At 43.8% G+C, this 21,897-nt stretch overlaps 1 protein-coding gene across 2 annotated transcripts in view; it reads right to left on the bottom strand.

Moving 5' to 3' along the window:
* The window catches only part of SH3RF3 (SH3 domain containing ring finger 3), a 259,257-nt gene that overhangs the window by 25,292 nt on the left and 212,068 nt on the right, over positions 1-21,897 (bottom strand). For both annotated transcript variants that reach the window (XM_054846908.1, XM_054846898.1), the window contains exons 6-8: positions 19,082-19,252; positions 15,469-15,719; positions 11,140-11,444 (exon numbers count right to left, since the gene is read on the bottom strand). In XM_054846908.1, coding sequence (XP_054702883.1) covers positions 11,140-11,444; positions 15,469-15,719; positions 19,082-19,252 — 727 coding nt within the window. The remainder of the gene's footprint in view (positions 1-11,139; positions 11,445-15,468; positions 15,720-19,081; positions 19,253-21,897) is intronic.

Below are 21,897 nucleotides of genomic sequence, written 5' to 3'. Positions count from 1 at the left end.
ATAACAGTGCAAGATTGCCCCCTGACCACAGTGGTTGATCAACTGATGGTCTATACAGATTGACAGCATTTCTTATTTTAATTTTAGCAAAACAGTGTGGGTAAATGACTTAGAATTGTCTCATCTTCAATTTGATCATGGTTGATTGGAATGTCTCTGCTTATACAGATAACAGAATTAGTAGTCCATTAGTTAAGCAATCATGACTTCTATTCAAGCTCCCGTACTATGATTACTTTGCTGTATCTGACAATCTTCCCACAGCAGAGCAGGCCACATGATGAATATCTTGCACGAGTTTGTTCTTTCAACTTCTTCCTGCTAGGGCAGCAATGTGTGTGTTTGAGGGATCCCTTCCAGTCTTGCACTCTTCCTCTTTTTAACTTGGCAGCATACATGCAAGAACTCAAACTACAGATAACCAGATGCCACCAGTTGCGTTCCAATGTTTTCCAGGTAATGATTTTCTGTCAAACCAAGATGACATTTCAAGTAGGTACCAACAGGGCTTGTCTCAGTCCCAGTGCTAGTCAATCTTTTCATTAATTACTTGGTAGGTGAGCTAGAGAGTGCACTTCTCTGAGCCGATTAAGTCTGCAAGCAGCTGGAAGGTGTACTGGTTTTAGCTGGGACAGAGCTAATTTTTTTCATAGTAGTTCACACGGTGCTAAGTTTTGGATTTGTGACTACCCAAGGGTAATGTCACACCACGTTTTAGTTAGTGCTGAGCAGTGCTTGCACAGTGTCAATGCCTTTTTTGTTTCTCATGCTGCCCCACCAGTGAGTAGGCTGGGGGTGCACAAGAAATTGGGAGGGGACACAGCCAGGACAGCTGACCCCAACTGACCAGAGGGATATCCCATTCCATATGATGTTGTGCTTAGCAATAAAAGGTGGGGGAAGAAGGAGAAAGGGGGGACATTGGGAGTCATGGCATTTGTTTTCTCAAGTATCCATTATGTGTGATGGAGCCCTGCTTTCCTGGAGATGGCTGAACACCTGCCTGCCGATGGGAAGTGGTGAATAAATTCCTTGTTTTGCTTTGCTTGTGTGCGCAGCTTTTGCTTTACCTATTAAACGGTCTTTATCTCAGTCCACGAGTTTTCTCACTTTTACCCTTCTGATTCTCTCCCCCTTCCCACTGTGGTGGCTGTGTGAGGTTAAGCTGCCTGCCAAGGTTAACCCACAACAGAAGGACAAATGGGGTAAGAATTCAGAATAATTTTCCTAAAATGGAGAAATGATCCCAAATCACCATGGTGAAATCTGCAAAGACAGGCATGCCATGCTACTGTTAGGAAGGAGAAATCAAATGCACAGATGCAAAATGAGGAGTGACTGGCCAGCCAGCAGCTCTGCAAAAAGGGACATGGCAGTTTTACACTGGATCACAAACGGGGTGTGAGGCAAGATGCTGTTGCGAACAATGCAAACTTCATTTGGAAACATATTAACAAACATCTTATATGTAAGCCACGGAAAGTGCTTATTCCGTCCTAACTGGCACTAACAAGGTCTGTGGTGGGTAGTTGGCATACATCTGACTTTCTCATGGCTGGTGAATGGAAACCCATGCCAGGCCTGCAGGGCCACCATCCTTCCACCTCCTCTGTGTCACTTTTCCTGCTGGCCAGCTGTATCTCTTGGCCAGGTTGCATCTAAGCCTGCCAACCAGGAGTGGCTGGCTTAGATATAAAACCTGTCCAGAAATATTGAAAAAAATTGGAAAATCAGTTCTCTCCTTTATGTCCAGATTAAAGCCTAGCTTATGCGTTTCCCTTGCCACAGCAGGCACCATCGTGTTGATAGGATCTGCCTGCCTGACCTCCCTCCTTTTCTGTCTCAAAACTTAAGATATGAAGCATAACATGATCTTGTACAGGAGGGAATAGAGATCTCTGAAGTCATCAAAAAGGCAGCTAGTTCCATTTTAAAATATACCAGTTCTGAACTGATCATGAATTGGGACTAAAAACTACAGTACAGGAAATCTACTTTACTGCAAAATAAGTTGGCCATGGACTCACATTAAATTACTTCTTCTCTCCCTGGGGCACCTGGTGATGAAGCCCAATGTCAGTCTGCTGCTAGCGTGCTGAATGCAGAGAGCTGAGAGTGAACGTTAGTATTTTAGCTTCTGTAGTCTAAACTTACAGAAACGTATCAGTGAATATGAACCAAACAAAATACACGCAAAAAAGCAAGGCAACAGGTTGAGTTCTGCCTTTATAATTAATTGGTTTTTAAAAGGTTGACTGCTTGACACCCTATATTAATTGATTACAGGCAGCCTGCAGACGTAGTGTCTGAAAAGCAACTTTTGCATGGTGTACTTTCTAAATTCCTGAGGCTGATCTCTTCTCCAGAGGGTATAATAAGAGCATTTTTTTCCAGTCCTTCAGAGACCAGCACTGACTCCATGTCTTGACTTGGTCTGAAGGGAATTACTGGATGCTTGAGACATTCAGTCAAAAAAAATAACAACCCAGACTGACTTTAAAGTGGCATTCCTATTTGGCAAAAGAAAAGCTGAGGGCTTGTGAATATTTCTGCTGCTACTGCAAAATGAAAAATAAACAAAAATGTACAAAATAAGATAAATATCCCTTTGCTTTAACTTGGTTATGCCCTCGAGTTACATGATAAAAACAGAAACATGCTGCAGATATCTGTTGTCTGCTATAATGTGCTGTTCCTACAATACTGATGTTTGTCAGAAATGGCAATTTCATTTAGTTTATGTAAATCTTCTAACAGAGCTTACTGAAGTATTTCTGCATTGATGCTAGATACTTTAACCCACCTATTATGCGTAACTATAGAGAAAAGCAAGGAAAAATACCAGTACCTGTGTGACCGAAAAAAGAAACATGGGCACTGAAAAGTGAATATTTTCACAGGAAAGTTCAAACTTTGTCTCCTTAAAACAACTGCATTGGCACTTGAGATACTTGTGTCTTAGTGAATAATCTCTGTTGCCTCTTGGTGGTTTAAGACTTACTGGCTTGTGAATTCATAGTTGGAAAACCACTGAGGAAAGCAAATGAGTCCTGGACACTTGGGAGGCCAAGATGCCACCAACTCTGACACATTGCAAGTTGTTTCATTGTTTTCAAGGCATCCAGCTTCTCACTGTGTTTTTCCACTGGAATGGTTTCATCCTGCATGTCTTCCTTCCTGGGAGTGGTGGGGCAGTGGCAGCCCCATGCCAGCTCTGTGTGTTACTGCTCCAAGGCAGAAAGTGGAGGACAGGGACAGGCATAGTATTTGCACTCTGGTTTGTTTTTTTTTTTTAACCTGTGATTGGGAATTGGGAGCTTGATGTTATGAGGGAATGAGGGATAAACCATGTTCATCAGGAACAACGCAAGGAGAGGGCAGAGGCTGTGATGGGATGCTCAGCTGCAAAGTTGTGCAGTCTGGGGTGGGGATTGGCCCCTGTGATCCCTCAACAGCCAGAATGTGTCAATGTCTCCAATACCACAAGAGTGCTTACATTTCACCCAACTAATCCAAGGAGATGCTTGCCGTGTCGTGTCCCCTCCCTCCCCGCCACACAGCCTGGCCCCATGCAGCCATCTGGTCCTGCGTGATTCCTTCTGCAGGCAGGGGAATGCCATGGGAACGCCAGTGCTGGGATGCTCACACGCAGACATGCTCTTGCGCACACACACGCCTCCAGCCTTCTGCTTCCAGCACTCCCTTGCATGCTCTTTCTTTTGTCAGTTCTACTTTCTTCCCCAAGCAGCACTCAGGATTTAGTAAAAGCCCGTGGGTCCTCTGTGTTGTAAAATTAGGTTTCTACAGGTTCCAGAAGAATGCTGTGCCTTGGCATCCAAACAGCTTTGTCTCCAGTTAGTAGATAAACTGAATTTCCTCTTGAAGCTAAAGCACTCTCCATCTTCTCTTCCCCTGAATCTGCTTCCCCTTACGGCCACAGAATGTAGCACAGAACCACTCGAAACAGCATTAGAGAAATCCACTGCGGACACTTGAGAAATCCTGTGACAGCACTATGAGGCAGATAAGCAGAGGCGGGGGGAGAGGAGAGAGAAGAGGAATAGCTTTTGGAGACTGCTTGGCAGCAAAGCCAACGCTTGAAATATCTGTGGGGAGTTTGAAAGCATTTCCTAACATCAAAAATGCGAAGAAGAAAAAGAAATTTTGATCAATGGCTTATTGCCCTTGATCTAAGCAAAAGAATCCTAGCCAGTCAGAAATAAGAGAAATCTGTTTTATTGTAAAGCTGAAGTTTTCTATGTTTTGACAGCTGGGGCTCACGCTTTTGGCTGGGTTATTTGCCAGCCTTAAAATATTCACCAGCGAGTTGCCAGGTTTTTGTCCCTTCAAATTGAACTCTAACGATGCAGGAGAAGGTGCTGGAGAGATTTTAAGCATGAGTTCTCTGCCCTAAAACAGAACTTTGTGGCCTGAATTCACATGACCAGAAAAAGAGGTTTCAACTCCTTGGCCAAGTTTCTGGTGAATCACTTGCTGGTCACAGAGCCAAGATTTGCTTTCTGGAGCATGGGAAGCAGTGGCTCATTTGTGATGAAGACAGAGCCCTCGCCTTTATTGGGAGGAAATGGATTAACAGTATGTATTCTGTGCACAAGTCTTGAGACAGCTGAACTAGAATATTCCAGATTATAGCATCCTTACTAAGGAACAAACTAGAACACACGTTAAACTAAAAAGCCAAATCTGACTCTGAAAACGATCAGTGAAATGTTTGTATTGGTGGCTCCAGGATCAGCTCAGGTGTCTTACAGAGTACCCAAGCAAATCAGTGTCACAGAACTTACTCTTTATCTTTTTGATGCAAACCTTTATATTACTATTCCAATGTTGCATCCTTTTAATGCTTTCTATATTTTGATACACTTATTCTAAGAATTCAAACCAGGGTCTTTTGCTGTCATGCAATTCGTTCGTTCTTATGTCTTGCGCTGCTTTCATTTAGTCACTTGGTTGTTATCGTTCCATTTCATACCTGTACAACTTCGGGGGCTTTCTTAAGTGAACCGATTACAAAGTGAAAAATATTAAATCATTTCACATCTGCTAGGAAGACTGAATTCCTCTTCCAAAAATTCAGGGTCAATCATATTGACTTTGTATCTGAAAAATCTACTTTCATCAATTCTGTCCTTAGCTTCCTTTACTCGTCCCAGGGTGACCACTATTTTTGTCATGTCATTTTATATCTACAAAGTCCTTGCAAGTGCTCAACACTTCACTTTTGAGACTGATCTTCCATTTTCTGGATAAGGAATTAAATTTCTTTAGTAGATATGAAGTGATAACAAACCCTTTTCACTCAGGGACAAGTTAATACGAGAAGAAGTTGCAATGCAGAGACTAACACTTAGCAAGTGAAAACGGAAGGTGAACTACCGTGCAGGATCAGGTCCTTCAGGCATTTTCAGTTCTACACACTGATAGCTTAAACAGACAGCTGTAATGCCACCTAAGGTCAAAGAGCATCTCAGAGTTTACAAAGCCAAATTTTCAATGGGCCTTTGATCTAGTCTCCAACCCTACGTAAAGCCAGGGTGGGCGACTAAGCGTGCAGGTGGCAGGTCTGCACTGAGGGATGTTGCCTGGTGGGACCGGGCACTGGGCTGCAAATTAGGGGAAGACAGAGGAAGGCATTGGCAGAAAGGGGGAGCGGTGGAGAGGGAGGTCTCTCTGGTCACGTCTATACTGGCATATAAAACAAGGCCAGGATTTAGCATCAAACCCTGGTCCGCATCCATTAACCACTGTGGGTTTAGCTTATATCAACTAGCATTCTCCCAGGACAACGTGTGGGCATGGTTTGGGCCGCACCACGTACCAGGACTCTTCTCAGTGAGCAGTCTGGATGCAGCCACTCTATTTTGGGTGGAAAAGAGAGCTTAGAAGTGTGGATGCAAGTCATGCAGGGACACTTGCAGGGCCAGAAAACAGGCCTTGGCTTGTTCTAGTTTGTAATGCAGTCCTTACACCAGGATCATGCCAAACATACCGTATCATTTGAGGAATGCAGCTATTTTGAGCAGAAGGACCAATATTTGAGAGAGTGAGTGACACTGGTGAGAACAGACAGATGTTTGCTGATTCAGTCTTCACATGCAAAACTGTTGGTGCATGTTCAAAGTCATTTTCTGAAGATGTGTCTCATGTTATCCTAACACCAGTAAACAGTGGCCGGCTGTATTTTCCTATTTGTTGTGACTTGCTTATCCAGATCCTCTATATATTCCAGGGACATGGTTACTAAATTTAAAGCTGCAAACAGATTTGTTCTCTCAGCACACTTACAAGAAACATTTAATTTTACATTGCTGATTTTAAAATATTTCTATATAGTCTGACTAGGTAAAACAGTAAGGAATTGGTGTAACTCAGCGATGAATTAATGGCTTGCTCGCTAGTGCAAGCTCTTATTTTCCTCTTTAGCAGATATTAGGCCAGACATTTTGGAAGAGTTTAATCAAAATCCTCATCAAAAGCCAAATGAGTGGATTTTAAAGAAAGTTTAATTACAGTGGTCAAACCACCCAGCATGATTTGCTTGATTTGATTAACGTAATGAGGAGTACATTTAATGAGAAATGCATTAATTCATTCAAACAAGTGGTTTTATCAGAAGTATTAAGCATCAGCCCAGATTATGTACAGCGGAAACTATTACAGCAAAAATTGACCGAGGTCAAAGCAGTAGTCATGCCATAATTACAAGCTCTCAGCTGTAATCTACCAGTTGAACTTGGACAGTGCTCATGATGACTGAAAAAGCAGGGTTCCCATTTTAAAAAGCCCCCAAAACACAGGGTTTTGCTTCCATTCCACAGTGGGGATCTCCACTCCTTTCTTTCAGATGTTCAGAAGATTTGGGAAGTGGAATTGAATTCTCTGAGTTTCAGGTGGTTACGTATGCAGATATTATTAGCAAATGGTGATGTGAGAGCTCAAAAGGACCCCTGATATCACCCCTCACCTTTAAAGGAAATGGATTGTTTCCCATTTGCTCTGTGTTTTACCTCCCTCCTGTCCCTGTAATATCTTTGGGACACTCCTGTTCCTAACTCAGAATAGAGTGACTTTGGGGGAGGATTATTATTTTCCTTCTGGGGAAGGAAACCTCCTTCTTGGAAAAGAAGAAAAATTGGCCTCAAGCAGGAAATATTTGAGAAAAAGAAGACAGAGTCTCCTTTACACCTTGCTCTCTTTGACTGCCTTCTTTAGATAAATTTCAGCCCCTATATTGCAACTTTCCTGTTTCAGAATCCCTGCCCATGGGCTTTTCAAAACACCATTCACCTCCACCCTCCTCACTGGCACCCCTTCTCCAGTGCCCCCTGCTATATCTCCTGGCAGCTGCTAATGCTCTTCTCTCTCCTATGCTGCCCTGACCACTGTTACCTCTTTGACTTCTGCCGCACTCCCTTCCCTTTATTCAGTTCCCGACTTGTTATTCCTGTAGCGTCTGCGCTACCTCTGTGTGAGCCACCTTTCCTGCTGCTTTGTACTGCATCCATATAGCACTGAAACAGCTTTGATTTTCAAGTGCTTTACTTCTAAGCCTGCTCAGCTGCCTGAGCACTTTTCGAGCACTGTTGCACAGTGGACTTAAGGTGCTATCTATTGCTCAGTCTTTCATCAGCTACCACCAGCAGCGGGCAAAGGAGAGCAGCTTTGAAACTTCCCTAAGCAGACAGGAGGCTGGCCAAGGAGCTGAGAAGTGGAGCATAAGCCCAGTTGCAGATAGGGTCCTCTGGGGGTAGGGGCATACGGACAAGTGAAGACTGGCATGGAGGCCATATTTTACCTCCTGATTAAGTCAGTAGGAGTATGACGAGTATGACAGTAAGACACTATTACTAGGGTGCCTAAATGAATGTAGGTGCCAAGGTTCACCTGCAGGTTTGGAAGTCTGGATCAAGACCTTCAAGAAATAAGCTGAAGTAGAGAACTAGAGATGTCAAAAAATAGACTTAAGGATTTATTTGCTATATTAATAGAAGATGAGCAAAAAACCTATTCCTGCTGAGCTGAAAACCATAATCTTTAGGTCTTTATTTCTGCCACTTGCCTTTAAACTACAAGAAAATGAGTAAAAATTGGAATTGGAGTCCCTTGATTTTAGAGAAATCTTCGATATGCCTATATCTGACTGCTGTACACCAACAGAAACCTGTGATATTGGCATATAAACATTTGCACAGAGGAAAGCATTAACAGTGACGACCTCACCAGTACACTCAGCAAGGCTGTTCCCAAGGTAAAGGCAATTCCGTCTTGGAACAAGCAACCTGAATAGCATATACAGACTTACTACAGCAGCTGCCCCTTGATGTCACATTTGGTATCCTTGAGTGGAATCTAAGTGGGAAATCATAAAACATAAATTGGTAGCAGATCATATCTTAAAATACTTTTTCCCACTATCTCCCAGCCTAGCCTTCAAGCAGCCAACCAACCTTGTTAAACTTATCATCTGTAGAAAATTTCCCAAGCACCAATATATCTAACTATATCAGAATGATAAATGCAAAAATTGCGATTTATCTCCATAGCCCTCAAAAGAAACATCTACAACAGAACTGTGAAAAACAATGGATCCTCAGCATGTCCATCCCCAAATGCAAACTACTTCTTCCTACATACCATACACCCTCTGTACAACAGTGAACTCACACCGACAATCAGTGTGTGAAAGAAAAATGTAGTTAATAACAAGACAATGTTTCCCAAAACAGCCATTCTCTCTCTGATCATTCAGTCCTCACCCTCAAGGAAATCCTACAGAGGAAACTGGAAAGACTAAGCTGGGATTAAAATTAATAATTTGATGGGACACCAAAAATTGTTGACTCCAACAACAATGCTAATTTTATGGCACATTACAATTTACCTCAGATACGACTTGCTAATCTCAGTTTCTCAGGAGATAATTACCTGTGCATGTCTTCCGTCCTGTGCTCAGTAGAGCTGAAGACCTTATTACTGCTCCTCTTACTAACATCCCCTCTGTTCCTTTCATCTCAAAGTACCTGACTGATTAATATAATGAAACTGAACTCAGATAAATTGCTTCCAATCTTTGCTTATCTGGCAGTTTGCTAGTTATGTCCCTGCTTCTGTTTTTTCACCCCTGCTTCTTTTTTAGCCCCTCAGACTTGTCTGGTTTTTCCTATCAACCAGGTGTACTGATAACAGATATTGCCTCTCTCCACAGATATTCCTTCTGAGTGTTATGACTGTTCCCTATTTACAAAAAACCCTGCCCAATCAGCCTCCACTTTGGAAATATCAAGCGTGGTTCCAGATATGGCTCCAGTTCTGACTCACAGATTCCTTTTTGCATAGTTATTTGGCTTTTAGTCTGGCATTATCCAAGCTCTCAACTGCTTCAAAGAAATATTGAGTTTATGCAAAGAATAGGAACACACATTAACTGGCCAAACATCAGTCACTACTTCAAAAGGAAAGGAAGCATTGACTCAGATCTTTCTGAAATGAAAGTGAAATATGACATGGAGGAGATTGAGGAATATATTGTTCAACACAGGGCAGTTATGCACCACCCAATCCAGTCAGAGATGAAAATTTTTATTGTCATTTCTCTCTGATACTTCCCAGGTACTGAATTGGTCTTTGGCAATGCTCATTGCAATGATGTAGTATAGTATATTATATGCTTCTCTTTGTCATCCATGGAGCTCAAAACCCCCATAACTTTACTTCCCTGCATCCAAATTCAGTACTTAAAGCTATAACAGCTTCGGAAAAGTTAACCAGTATCTTAGGAAGAGACTCGATATAATTTTGGCTAGGAAATCTCTGGGTGTGGTCCCATAAGAATTAAAATATATGGATCTATAGAATAGCAGGATATGTTTTAGGAAGTATTAAATAAGCCAGTACACAAAGCTCTGAGGTAACGTGCAAATCTACCACCTTCTGCCAAATACTATACAATTCCTTGGGCTTGCAGAAATAGCAGGTATTGTTCCACTCGCACAGCACATAGTCCTTGACACACACGTGGAAGTCATTCTTTGCCCTAAATTTCACCTTCAGGGCAAAAGTTCTATACCCTTCTTCTTTCACCGAAAGACACTCAGAGAAAATTCAAGACAGGATTAAGGAAAGGATTTTAAAACTTGTATTCCTCATCTTGTGAAACTAGGGGTTATCTGTGACCCTGACCACACGTGAGACCTGCAACATCAGCATTACCATATGCAAAGTGAATGTTTACCCCACACGTCACTATGGAAAAGCTCGGGGATCGTATGGAAAGGATATTTTTGCAGGTGCAAAGGAAAAGTAGGCCCCCACATCTCTTCCTCCTACTCAGATACAAACCAGGATCTTGCTTCCAGCAGGCAGTTTGTATCAGTGGGCTCTGCTAGGCAGTATGGGGATAATCCTTAGTGTTGATAAATGGGAACTGCTAACACAATGTAAACATTTGGTGAAAACAAAATATTTGCGAAGAACCTAAAAGGCTGGGTGCTTAAAACAGTCCTCCATGCTGGCTTTCCTTAGCCAGGTGCACAAGGGATGGGCCTACTGCTGGCTCCTAAGAGACTGAATATACAGTGCACCGTACCTACGTCCCAGTGAGCTGTATTTAATTCCCTTCTCCCTGTTTGGCTGTACCACTGCAATGAAAGTTTCTGTGAGAAACTGAGATGTTTCTGGAGCAGTAAAACAGCTCCTGCTGCTCACGAGCCTGTGTTTTACTGTGCCTGTGGCACCTGCCCCAGGGCTGGTACCACCATCAGCTTCTTCCATGTAGCGATGCAGACGGCTTCTGACTTGGCCATCTGGTTTTGATGACCAAGACCCCGCTATAACATCTTTCTGCACCACTGCAAATTTGCAGATCTGGGTGCCAATCACTGGAAGAAACACACACATTCAGCCCATTAGTGGCTCAACCTCATTTCCCACCCATGAGTGGGTAACGTGAGAGCAGCGTTGGGGATGGTGAGGGGGAAAGGATGAAGCATGAAAATAATGTCAGACAAGTATGCCCAAGCTGGCAGGCGATGAAAACCAGCTTCTGTCCCTCCTCAAAAGCCCCATGGGAGGGAGAGGTGGTGGGACTGCAGGGCACGACAGGAACGTGATGGCCCTTACCTTCTCATTCTTCCTCTCCTCAGCCTTTCCGGCGGGGCCAGGGGTGACAGGGCCACTCAGGGGCCCGCTGCCTGCCTCGCCATTGAGGTGGGCTGCGCTGACGTTGGGCGGCGTGATGGCGGCGGCGGCGGAGGTGAGGGGGATGAGGGGCCAGGCCCCTGGGGCGGGTGGCTGGTGGCCGTGCTGCGGGGAGACGGCGGGGTGAGGCCGGATGGCCGCCGCTGGCAGGCGGGAGGGCGAGCTGGGTGTCCGCAGGGGCGAGACCGTGGCAGTGGGCCGCTCCGGGGCAGGCACTGGCGGGTGAGCTGCGGAGGAAGGGTAGAGCATGGTTAAGCTCCCCATGCACTGCCAGGCCTGGCCCTTCAGTGGCCATTGCTGCCACGAGGCGCCAGGGCCTGATGGAGAGCTAAGTTCTTAGCCTTAACCCAGGATATCTCAGCCTGCAAGTGTTTTCGGCTAAATCCTAGAAATCCCCTTCCTGGCTGCAAAAGGCCTGTCTGCAGTCACCAAAATGGCTGGTTCTTCCTAGTGATGCGACTGGGGAATGGCCTGACCATCTCTGCCCATGCCTGGAAATAAATAAAAAGCCTACTGTGTTTTTAAAATGCCTTATCTTGTTCCAGCTGAGCTGTCTTACAAACCACCAGGACCCTCTCCTAACCTGATAAGTTTTGGAGCAATGCAACGTGGGACCTAAAGCCCAGATGATCCATGCTGACCTTGCAGACAGCAATTAAAAAGGAAGGTGTCTTGTTTCAGCCCTAACAAAATGATCAACAGCACATCACTGTGCTGCACAAGATAAATTAAGCAGAAATCCACTGGAGGATTTCTGAGTTCAGCCTCGTCTCTGCTAGCAAAGTCCCTAAGGGACTATGCAGTGCCTTTTAGTCTTGCTGCCCCTGCTGAACAAACCTGTGCCTGCAAGCACTAGGAACCAGGAATTAGTGCTCGTCTGTTCAGTGATGACCGTGACACACTGCCAAGGTCAGCTCTCTAGGGATTCGGGAGCCTGTTGCATGCCTCATGTTGTAAAGAGTGTGACAATGCTCCAGGTCCATTTCCACAGCGATGTTGCCTTTGACTTCCAAGTTAGTTGATTGCTTAGGTGTAACCTACATACAGCTCCACTTCAAGTGTGCACAGACCAGAAGCTGAGTCCACATTCAGACATTCTCTCACTTAAATGATTCAGTAGTAGGACTGGCTGGAAAATGCCCATATCATATATGATTTCAAGGTTTCATAATCTGGTTTAGTTCTGCCTCAGTGCAAATTTTGAACCTTTGAACATTTTTCTGAGCACAACCTACTCACCCACCCCACAATAGCCTCTACTCTGGTCAGGTCATTCACCTAGGGTGTGAAAATATAGGATCCAGTCACTGTGCTGTTCTCCTCTGTGGAGAACTGGGCACCTGGCTATTCCCTTTGCAGCCTGAGCCAGTACAGCTTCACAGCTGAAGTCTGCTTGAACTACGTCCATTCCTGACAAAAAGCTTTGAGTCCAACAAATCATCTTTTGTTTGACCCAAAAGCATTTTTCTTGAAAATTTCTGACCCAATCTGATCTGTGGTTTTCTTACAAATTTACCCGAAGGATACATTTTTACGCAGGACCAGCTGGACTTCACTCAAACTATAACTAAACAGCAATGCTAGAACTCTCAAACCACTATTTTCTGTTTCTACAGTTAACAGCAGCACCCATTACTGGGGACTGAAACAATAAGGAGTGCCATTAATCATACTCACTATACCAGCTGAGCACTCCTGCCAGGAGGGAATTCCATCCCCCAGCCTTATGCCCTATTATCTGAAGTGACACTGAACATGATAGGCCAGTGATCATCAGATTAGCACCTCCAAAGTTTACATGATTCTCCCTCATGGTAACTCCTTGGCTCTATAACATCTCTTTTTATTAATGTTGCTCATAGCAAATCAACCAAACTATCATTAGCCAGTCTTGAACTTGATGTGATTTTACCATTTAGCATGAGGAAGGGCCTAAAAGTTGTTATTATAGACACCTTCAAGACTATTCTTACTATTAGTTACCATTTCCCCCTCCCTGGATTACCAAGAACATATGTTGGAAAGTGCAATTCCTTTGCAGAGAGCCAGACAGGGCACCACTGGTTATCTTGAAGTGATTCCCTCCTGATTCTCTTGTTTGGAATCTGTGTAATAAGTAACCACTGCTGCCAGAAATCTAATTTTCTGGGATGGTTAAGCTTCCAGGGTCAAGGTTTTCAACTAGTGGATGTAAGGAACAATGGCTTTCCGAAATACAGAGGAAAAGCACAATAATGGAATTTCAATCCATGTACCCGGATGCAGAAGACTGATTTGATAATCACACTAGGTACATTACTTCTTTTATATAGGACTCAGTGTTTCCAGACATAAAGGAAACAGAAAACATGAGAAACAGTAAAATAAATGGCCTGAGAAAAATCAACTCTGAGCAGAGCTCTCACATTTTATCCTGTAATTTCATCTGCTTACTGTTACAATTTACGCCTTTGCTCTGGGATCTCTGGATCTGGACTGTGCTGCATCAAACATGCTATTAATTAGCAATGCTCACTGAAGGCTATTTTTGTTCTACACCACTCATATTTCATTTTGGGTGTATTCCTACATTAGTGGCCTTGTGCAAAATTGATTTGTTACTCATGTATATTGCAAGCCAACAGAAACGTGATTTGCATACTGTGCCAGCTTGCCTCTCTTGGAAAGCTTTTCCAAAAGTCAGTGTGCATTGCCCTGTCCTGAAGGACTAAAGGGACCTTTTGAAGGGCTCTGGCCCACAGGATACTGGTGAGGACATCCATTATGGAGAAAAATACTGATAAGAATGAAAATTTTCCTTTATTTATTCTGGCAAAGATTTATTTAATTAAAACAACAATCTCAAGAACCTTCTGGAAGGGCCGGAGAACTCCCTGCTTAGGAGGTTTTGGAGCAGCTCTGTGGTCACTGGATCACCCTGCCTGCCAACTCCTTGGCACTTTAAGATGTCAGACTGACCTGGAGGAGCAATCTGAAATCAGGGAAGCTGCTGGAGGTGTAGCACAACAGCACCGTGGAAGGAAGGTATGGGGCATGCCAGGTGCGTGGGGCAAAATGATCTGTCACCTCAGTTCAGGGTAGTCTGTCTGCCTGTTGGCATGGGCACAGGAGGCACCAGGAGCACCTGAACGCTTGCCGAGAGCCTTGCCCAACAGGGGATATTTCTGCCTTTGCACTGTGGGAGCAGAAGGGCTTTTGAAAGGGTGTGACTTGAGGGGAAAGCAGCACTTTCTGAACTAGACAAAAAGAAGATAAATGGACTATTCTCGTGTGACACAGATGCCGCGTAAAGTCCTGCCACAGTTTGCTGAGCAGTCTGCACTGTTCAAGATTCAGATTCACATGTATTTGATTACGTTTTCTTCCCTTTGGTGTGGACTGTGTAGGAGGTGAGATTAGACCATCATAATGGTGCCTTCTGGCTTCAAAAGGTATGAATCCACGACTTAGACAGCAGTGTATTTCTCATTCGTGCCTGCTCTGTTTTGTATCTAAGACCTCAGTTTTCAGCAGTCACAGTCCTTACTGATCTGCCTTTGTAAACACAATGGTTCACATCCCTATAAAATATCAGAAACAAAATGTTTTAGATTTTGCTATAAAGTTCCACCACGGGATTTACTTTATTCAACACCAGAGCTGTTTAACATCAGGGTAAAGGGAATAAATTGTACTCTAGAAAATTGTGCTGTACATCAGAAAGGGAACCTAGAAAGAACAGAGGCCCCCTGGTGTGAGAAGCTCTTATTCTCATTTCAAAAAGGTGGCAGTATTTTTCAGATCTTTTGCTTTATCACTAACACCGGGTCCCGTTCTGCCTAATAAATACCTTTCATCCCTGAAGCCCAATGAAATGCTTCTTAATTTTAAAAGTCATGTATTACTTGTCCTGCGATAAGGGCAGTATTTTTCCATCAGCAAGCCAACCGGACTCAGAACTGTTAATCTCCTCAGTATGCAGGGTGCTTGCTTTCACTCAGATAAATTGTATAAATATTTGTAAACACTATAATCTATTTCAGCTGTAGCAACAGAACAATCTGATAAACACAACGTGGTTCCCAGAGATCAATAGAAGCCCATAAATATTACAAGCAAATAAAACATACTCCATTCCACATTGACTGAGCTGTGACTAAAACGAGAAAGCAAGCTGTGGGGATGGGCAGACTGGAGAGGCTTGCGCTCAAGGGGTACGACATCAACCCCGCCGACGCAGAGCCAAAGGCACCAGCGGGTGCGCACACATACCCATCTGCATGGCGTTGCGGGTCTGGCTGGCTGGCTGCTGAGCTGAATACCTCAAGCAGTTATTTAGCTGCGGAGAGGCCGCCTGTAGCTGGGGGTGCGTCTGAGGCGCAGTGATAGGAACAACCGGTCTGACAGCTGTGGCGGCATTGGTGTGACCGACCCCAATGGGGTGGGTGGCTCCTGTGGCTCCTTTCGTTGCCGGAGCTCCCCCGGCTCCGCTGTTCCTGGGCTGACCAGCTCCCACTGGCACCCTGCACAGAGAGAAGGCACAGCGTAAGCACGCTGCAGAGACCCCAATACTCAGCCACAATGCTGATAAGGCCCCCCAGTTACTTAGGGGGTTCAACATGATACCCTCTCAGGTGTTAAAGTAACCTGAGATACAGATATATATTTATTGTTATAGGACACAGTCGTAAGCATGCTGGAGGACATTTTCACCCCTTTAACCTATGGGAAGAAATGCAGGGTAAAAATGGAAAAGATAATTTTTCTCATCACTTTTTCTCTTAAGCTACATTTCTGTCTGAATAGTTTCTAGTAAAATCACAAATCTAAATTCAGGGGAAATGGATATCTCCCAAATGTCACTTTGTGTGCCAGAGGCTATTTTACAACACTAATGGAGTGCTAATTAAAACAGACTCGGAGATCTGTCTTAGGACCAAACCTGCATACAGCCCCGTAGGGAGAAAAAGAGATGGGTAACACCAAATCTGTGTGTGGCTGTTGAAGGGGACTGAAAAGCAGCAGACTTGGCAGGGCTTGGCTTGGCTGAACACTTACCCTACCGATGTAACCAGCCCTAGCTTAGACTTGCTAAGGAAATGCAAAAGGGAAGGGAATACAGCTGACCTTACTGAAAAGGAAATCCAAACAATATTCAACCCCTCTTTCACTGCTCACTTAAAGTGATGCATAGTTTGTATTTCATCTGAGTGGCTGGGGAGAGAGACCTTGGAGGGAAGGAACAAGGCTCTTTCTCCTATGCAATGAGTTCAGCCTAGAGCAGGTCTTGGTCCTCTGACCACTGGCCTAGAAACTCTCTGATCAGGGCAGGAGGACACTGGGGAGGACAGAAGGATACCAATGGACCAGTTCAGCTGTTGCTCAGCAGCTCTTTCTCTGAGTTTCTTATTTGGGTTCCTGAATCATCTCCTTCCCCAGTAGTAGATGCCATGAAACAGAGTGATAATTTTGTGCTGTTCTCCTCTCACGGGCTGCTCCATGTGCCAACGTCCTCCTCCAGGAAAGGACAGCAGAGGGGATATGATGCAGAACAAAGTATGGTGGATGGAATGAAAATGAGACAGTGCAGGGGGTTAGCAAGGGAGGAGAGGATAAGAGAAAGGGTACAAGACCAACCTATGTGGGGTGGGACTGGGAGAACTGGGGCCCCACAATTGTTGTGTGGGAACAGAGAGAGGAGAAGAGCAGAAAGAAGCAGAAGAGAAAGCGCAAGCAGAGCAGAAAGCAGACAAATTGCTGAACAATTTGGCCCAATTCAGAGGACAAGAAAGACAGAAAAAGCAACCCTAAGAAAAGAATGAAAAGGGGAGGAGCCAAAAGAGTGAAATTCTGATACAAAGAGATTAAAACACAAGCTGGAAGATATGGTCTAAAAGTGCAAAAGATAGCCCAATTCCCTGTCCCCGCAAAAGCACAGGAGGAAAGCCAGCACTTGTGGTGTCATTGACTTGACTCATCTAATTGTTCAAAGTTTGCCTGGATTACATTTTGCTAAATTAATCTGATTTTTTTTCTTTTTTTTTTTTTTTCCTCATCAGACTCCAGGTAGGAAAAAAGCTGGGAATCCCACCAGATGGAAATCTTGACTGTCTGCCATCTGCTGTGAAGAGCTGGCAAGGTAGCAGCAAGGTTCAGCTGGAGCTGGCTTGGCCATCTGTACTAGACTGTGTTTGCCAGAAAAGCACACCTAATAGTCCACTGAAAGCTGTGTTCAGGCAAACATGCACACTGACAGGTACAGAAACTATCTGTGACTCCCACAGAGCTGGGTAGAATTTGGATGTGGCAAATTTTCTCTGCTGCCCTGTGCCTGTCTGTCCATCTAAAGGGTCTTGTCCATTTTCCACCATTCTCTGCTCACACATGTGCTTTGGCAGCTTATAAATCTAGTTCAGTGTTATTAAATTAATGGGCAACTTCTTTTTCTTGGGTTTTGTAGGAAGTGGCAGAAAAACATGTATGAATCTAATCCCCTGCTTTGCTGTCAAAGGGGAACAAAGTAAGTTGAAAGTGCAGCAAATAGGAGATTTTGTTGCTATCAGATTTTTCTTGCTGTTCTCACTGAGGGTGATTTACACAGGAACTTAATTAGCTCACAGGATCATAAATATAATCATAAAGCTGCTGTCGGGTTTTGTGGAAAGCACTTTTGCCCTTTAGCACTTCTCTGTGTCTTATTCTAGCTGTGACATGCTACATTTAATAAAGTCTTGCTGATTCAGATCACCAACACTTCAGCACGAACTTCTTTACTAATTAAGAGTTGAAGAGGTAAGGAGTGAAGGCAGCCAAGGGGCTCTATAAAATCAGGTAAATACATTTAGATTGATGAACAGTAAAGACCCCATAAATTAATGTTGTGGGTTTTTGACTGAAATGCAATATTAGGACTGTCAGCAGGATTAGTTATCGTCTTCTAATCTGCTCTTAACTTTTGGTCTTGCTCAGTCCACATATTACAAACTTGACATGAACTGAAGATGGAACAAACCTGGATCAATTTTTCCAGATCAACACTTTCTGAGTTGTGAGGTGCCTTTATCTGAAGAGGAGTGAAAGATGGTGGAGACTGTGTGCATGTGGGAGGAGAGACTGAGAGCATGTGAGGAGTGAGTTTGATTTGCAAACCCACGGTTGCTCAAAGGAGATATGGGCATACACATGGCAACATTCACCTGCAAGGAGCATGTAGGGCAAAACAGTCTGGGGCACACTGATGAACTTTCTCCTCAGCTTGCAGACTGTTTCAGAATGGGCTCTAGATCAGAAACACCCTTTGATTTGGTGTTGTCCACTACTGAACTCTGACAAATGGCATTCCTCCCCAAGCACGTTCTTCTTTCCTTTTCTTCTCTTATGTGACTAAGACAGAGGTAGCTAAAACCAGGCAATTTACTGAACTTTCCTACCACTTCTGAATTTTAACAGTTAAAACACTAGTCCTGATCCAAACAATCCAAGACCTTTGATTTAAGAAAAACAAAATCCACACAAGGAGCTACTGAAAAGCAAGACAAAAGCATTCCTTATTTTGTTTATCCCCGTTACATGTCCAGTAGTTTTCTAACAATAAAAAAATCATTCACCAACAGATTCTTTACGATAGTAAAACCTGGGTTCATCAGACTTTGTAAAGTCAGAGGCTGTAAATGCCACCATCTAACACAGCTAGGGAAGTCTTCTGAGAACATGGATAACTCTAATGCTACAAGTTTCATTACCCAAGTCTGCAATGCCACCAGAAAATTTCTGGAAGGAGAATGTGATTTAAAATCAGGGCTATGTTGTTTTCAGCATCCTTCAGAAGCAGAATTCCTCTCTCAGCCCCAGCTCAGGCATATCCACCTTGGCCAGTGGTCCTCACCTTGAAACAGGTGTCACGTAGTTGCCTGGGAAGACGCCAGACATCCCACTCCTCAGGGACGTCCCCTTGAACCAGCCATCCTGGCACTTCTCAATGACCCGGTACATCTCACCTTTGCGGAGCTCCAGCTCATCGTTCTTCTGAGGCTTGTAGGCATACAGGGCTAGGTAGCTGCGGGGAGAGGTCACACAAGAAGAAAGTATACAGCTGACATCAACTACCACCTGTCCCACTTCAACTCCAGCCCCACAGAGCAGAAAGAGAGCAGAAACACTGCTCAGAAACGGTGGTTAAAACAAGGCATCATTACAGCACACCAAACAAGGAATGGCAGAGACAAGATCAAGCGGATGCTAAGACAATACAGGAATAACTAATTAGATTAAAGTCAGGGGGAATTTAGAAATTAATGGGACATACTTCTCACCCAGGGCACAACCAAAGCAAAACACTGCCACAAAGCAGCATGGAAGTTAAGAATTTAGCAGCAGTTTCAGAAGGACAAGGCAATTACAGAGACAGTCAGAGTAACCAGGACTTGAATGGGAAGGCTTTTCAAAGCCCAATGTCTGGATGACGTATATATTCATATACTTCAGAGTCAGAGCCTGCTATGGATTTTCAGAAGAAACTTTTCTTATGGATAGGCTACTCTATAAAAGTTCAAGGCAGTTTTTCTTGAATCCTTCTTGATGCTATTTATGCTGGCCAGTTTAAGAAATAACACTGAATTGTTCTGATCCAGTATGGTAATTCTTGTATTATGTGGGTAAAACAAAAAGTGACAGAGGGCCAAATTCTGCAAGGGGATTTTTGCTTAAGCAAGCAAAATGGTAGAATTTGGCTTTGGATGTTTTGTATGCAAGTATTGTAATAAATATTTAATCCAGGATCCAATATGTAAAACTTCTTATTTATTTCATTACAGCTTTTATTTATTCCGTTTGTTTAGAATCTTTCTTTTTATCTCTCTTTTGTTCTTCTGTTACTACTTCAGGGATGTGTCTAGTGTTGTGATACGGCTACAACTTAAAGTCCCTAAAGGTATTGTCCCTGTTTAGAGAGATCCTTGTTGAAAATTAAGAATGATTGCTTGCACTTTGGGGAATAATGGAAAATCGGGATAGGATAGCAAGAATGCACACACAGAACAGCACTTTCATTGTGAATACCAATTTTATTCTGGTACTGTTGCCTTTCTACAAATGCAGAAGGATTTCTGGTAATTCTTGATTAAGGTTGTGCCTTCTTGAGGTTTTTTTCTTTGTGCTTTACAGACAGTAAAGAGATATTAGGGCAAATGGGGAAACACTTACAGAAAGTGCATTTACACTACAAAGTGCAGCAGAATGCTCTTAGGCTCGGAGGTAGGTGAGAAGCAGCTTGCTGCCCACCTTTGAGCAGCGAACCAGAGAAATAATGAAAACTATAACCACTGTGATTGTAGACTTGCAGCCAATAAAAATGATACACGGCTTTTTACTTCTGCTCTCCAGGAAATATAATTGAGGAATAAATCCTGTTAGTTTTCCTGATTCTACTCCTTTATGGTACCAGTAGATTTCCTTAGTTTTATTCTGAAGGCAGTAAATAAACAGCAGTAATGAGCAGAATATGAAATATTTGGTAACAGCTCCTTGGGGCATCCTTAGGCTGATGTGCCTGGCTCTGTTTACCACGTGCATGGGGTACAAAAACCTAATCAGAAACTGTATTTCATTAGTCAACAGATGGGAGAAACCATCCTGCACATCCTTTGTTTAACCTGTATAATCAGGTGGTCCTGAGGAAGTCTGTATGGAAAACATGAGGCTACATATGAACTGAAGAACATGAAAATGCATCACCCTGACATGAAATAAGGTTGCATGCTTCAGTGCTAACCCTTCAGTACAGTGCTCTGCTAGGACATAATGGAAAGTGCCAAGACTGCACTCACTCGAGGGAGCAGAAAGCGTGGCTTTGACTATCTCTTTTTAAGTTGCTGCTTACCCGGTGATAAGATTGAGAAGGTATGGGTAAAGCGGGGGGTCAAGAACAGAGCATTTTAGATAGACTTACTTAGCCCTTTCCCCAAGGGGCTACATGTAGTAATGTAATTTACAGGTTGAGATGCTGGAAGAAGGTGCAAGAAAAATTACCCTAGGTGGATCATAGGCTGATTTCCCTCACAGCTATCTCCAGCTCTCCTACTAGTTTCTTTCTGTTCATCCCTGCAAATTCCCCCAATTCGGCCTCCAGTAAGCCAGAATAACCAATATCACAATAAGCCTAAACATCGTCCGGAGAGAGTATCAAAATCCTTGCAGAGATTAAAAGAAGGTGCACAACAGCCCAGCCTGGACTCCGTGCCAAAACTGACCAATCTTGGTATTGCTAAACTGATGAAGACTTGTATGTGATAACCACATAGCATGACCCTGGGACAACAGAGGTGATCAGTGCATTCTTCGTGGACTGGCAATGCCACCACCTTCATGGGGCAGTGAGGATGACCATCCCTGGGGGTTTTCTCTATTAATCTGCAAAGAGGTAGGGGCTTCTCTAAACAGGAGGCCCAGGCTGGGTCTGCTGCCTGGCTGTGGCTGACATGCCCCATGGGGAGAGGCGTACGCCCCATGTGCTAGCAGACAGGGGGCTGTGGGAGAGCTGATGGGATGCTTGCTGTCATATATGGCTAAAAACAATTTGAGTGCAGGCAGCTTCCCTCCTCAGAAAATGTTTCTGGGGTTTTCCTCTGGCAGAAGATCAGGGCTTGTGGTCCCATTTGCCGAAGCTGATTTTGCCTTAAGCCAAAGCCTTTGGACTTGGACATG

Source organism: Grus americana, chromosome 1 (assembly GCF_028858705.1).
Source record: "Grus americana isolate bGruAme1 chromosome 1, bGruAme1.mat, whole genome shotgun sequence".
NCBI classification, from domain to species: Eukaryota; Metazoa; Chordata; class Aves; order Gruiformes; family Gruidae; genus Grus; species Grus americana.
This window is presented reverse-complemented; position numbering and strand designations above follow the sequence as displayed.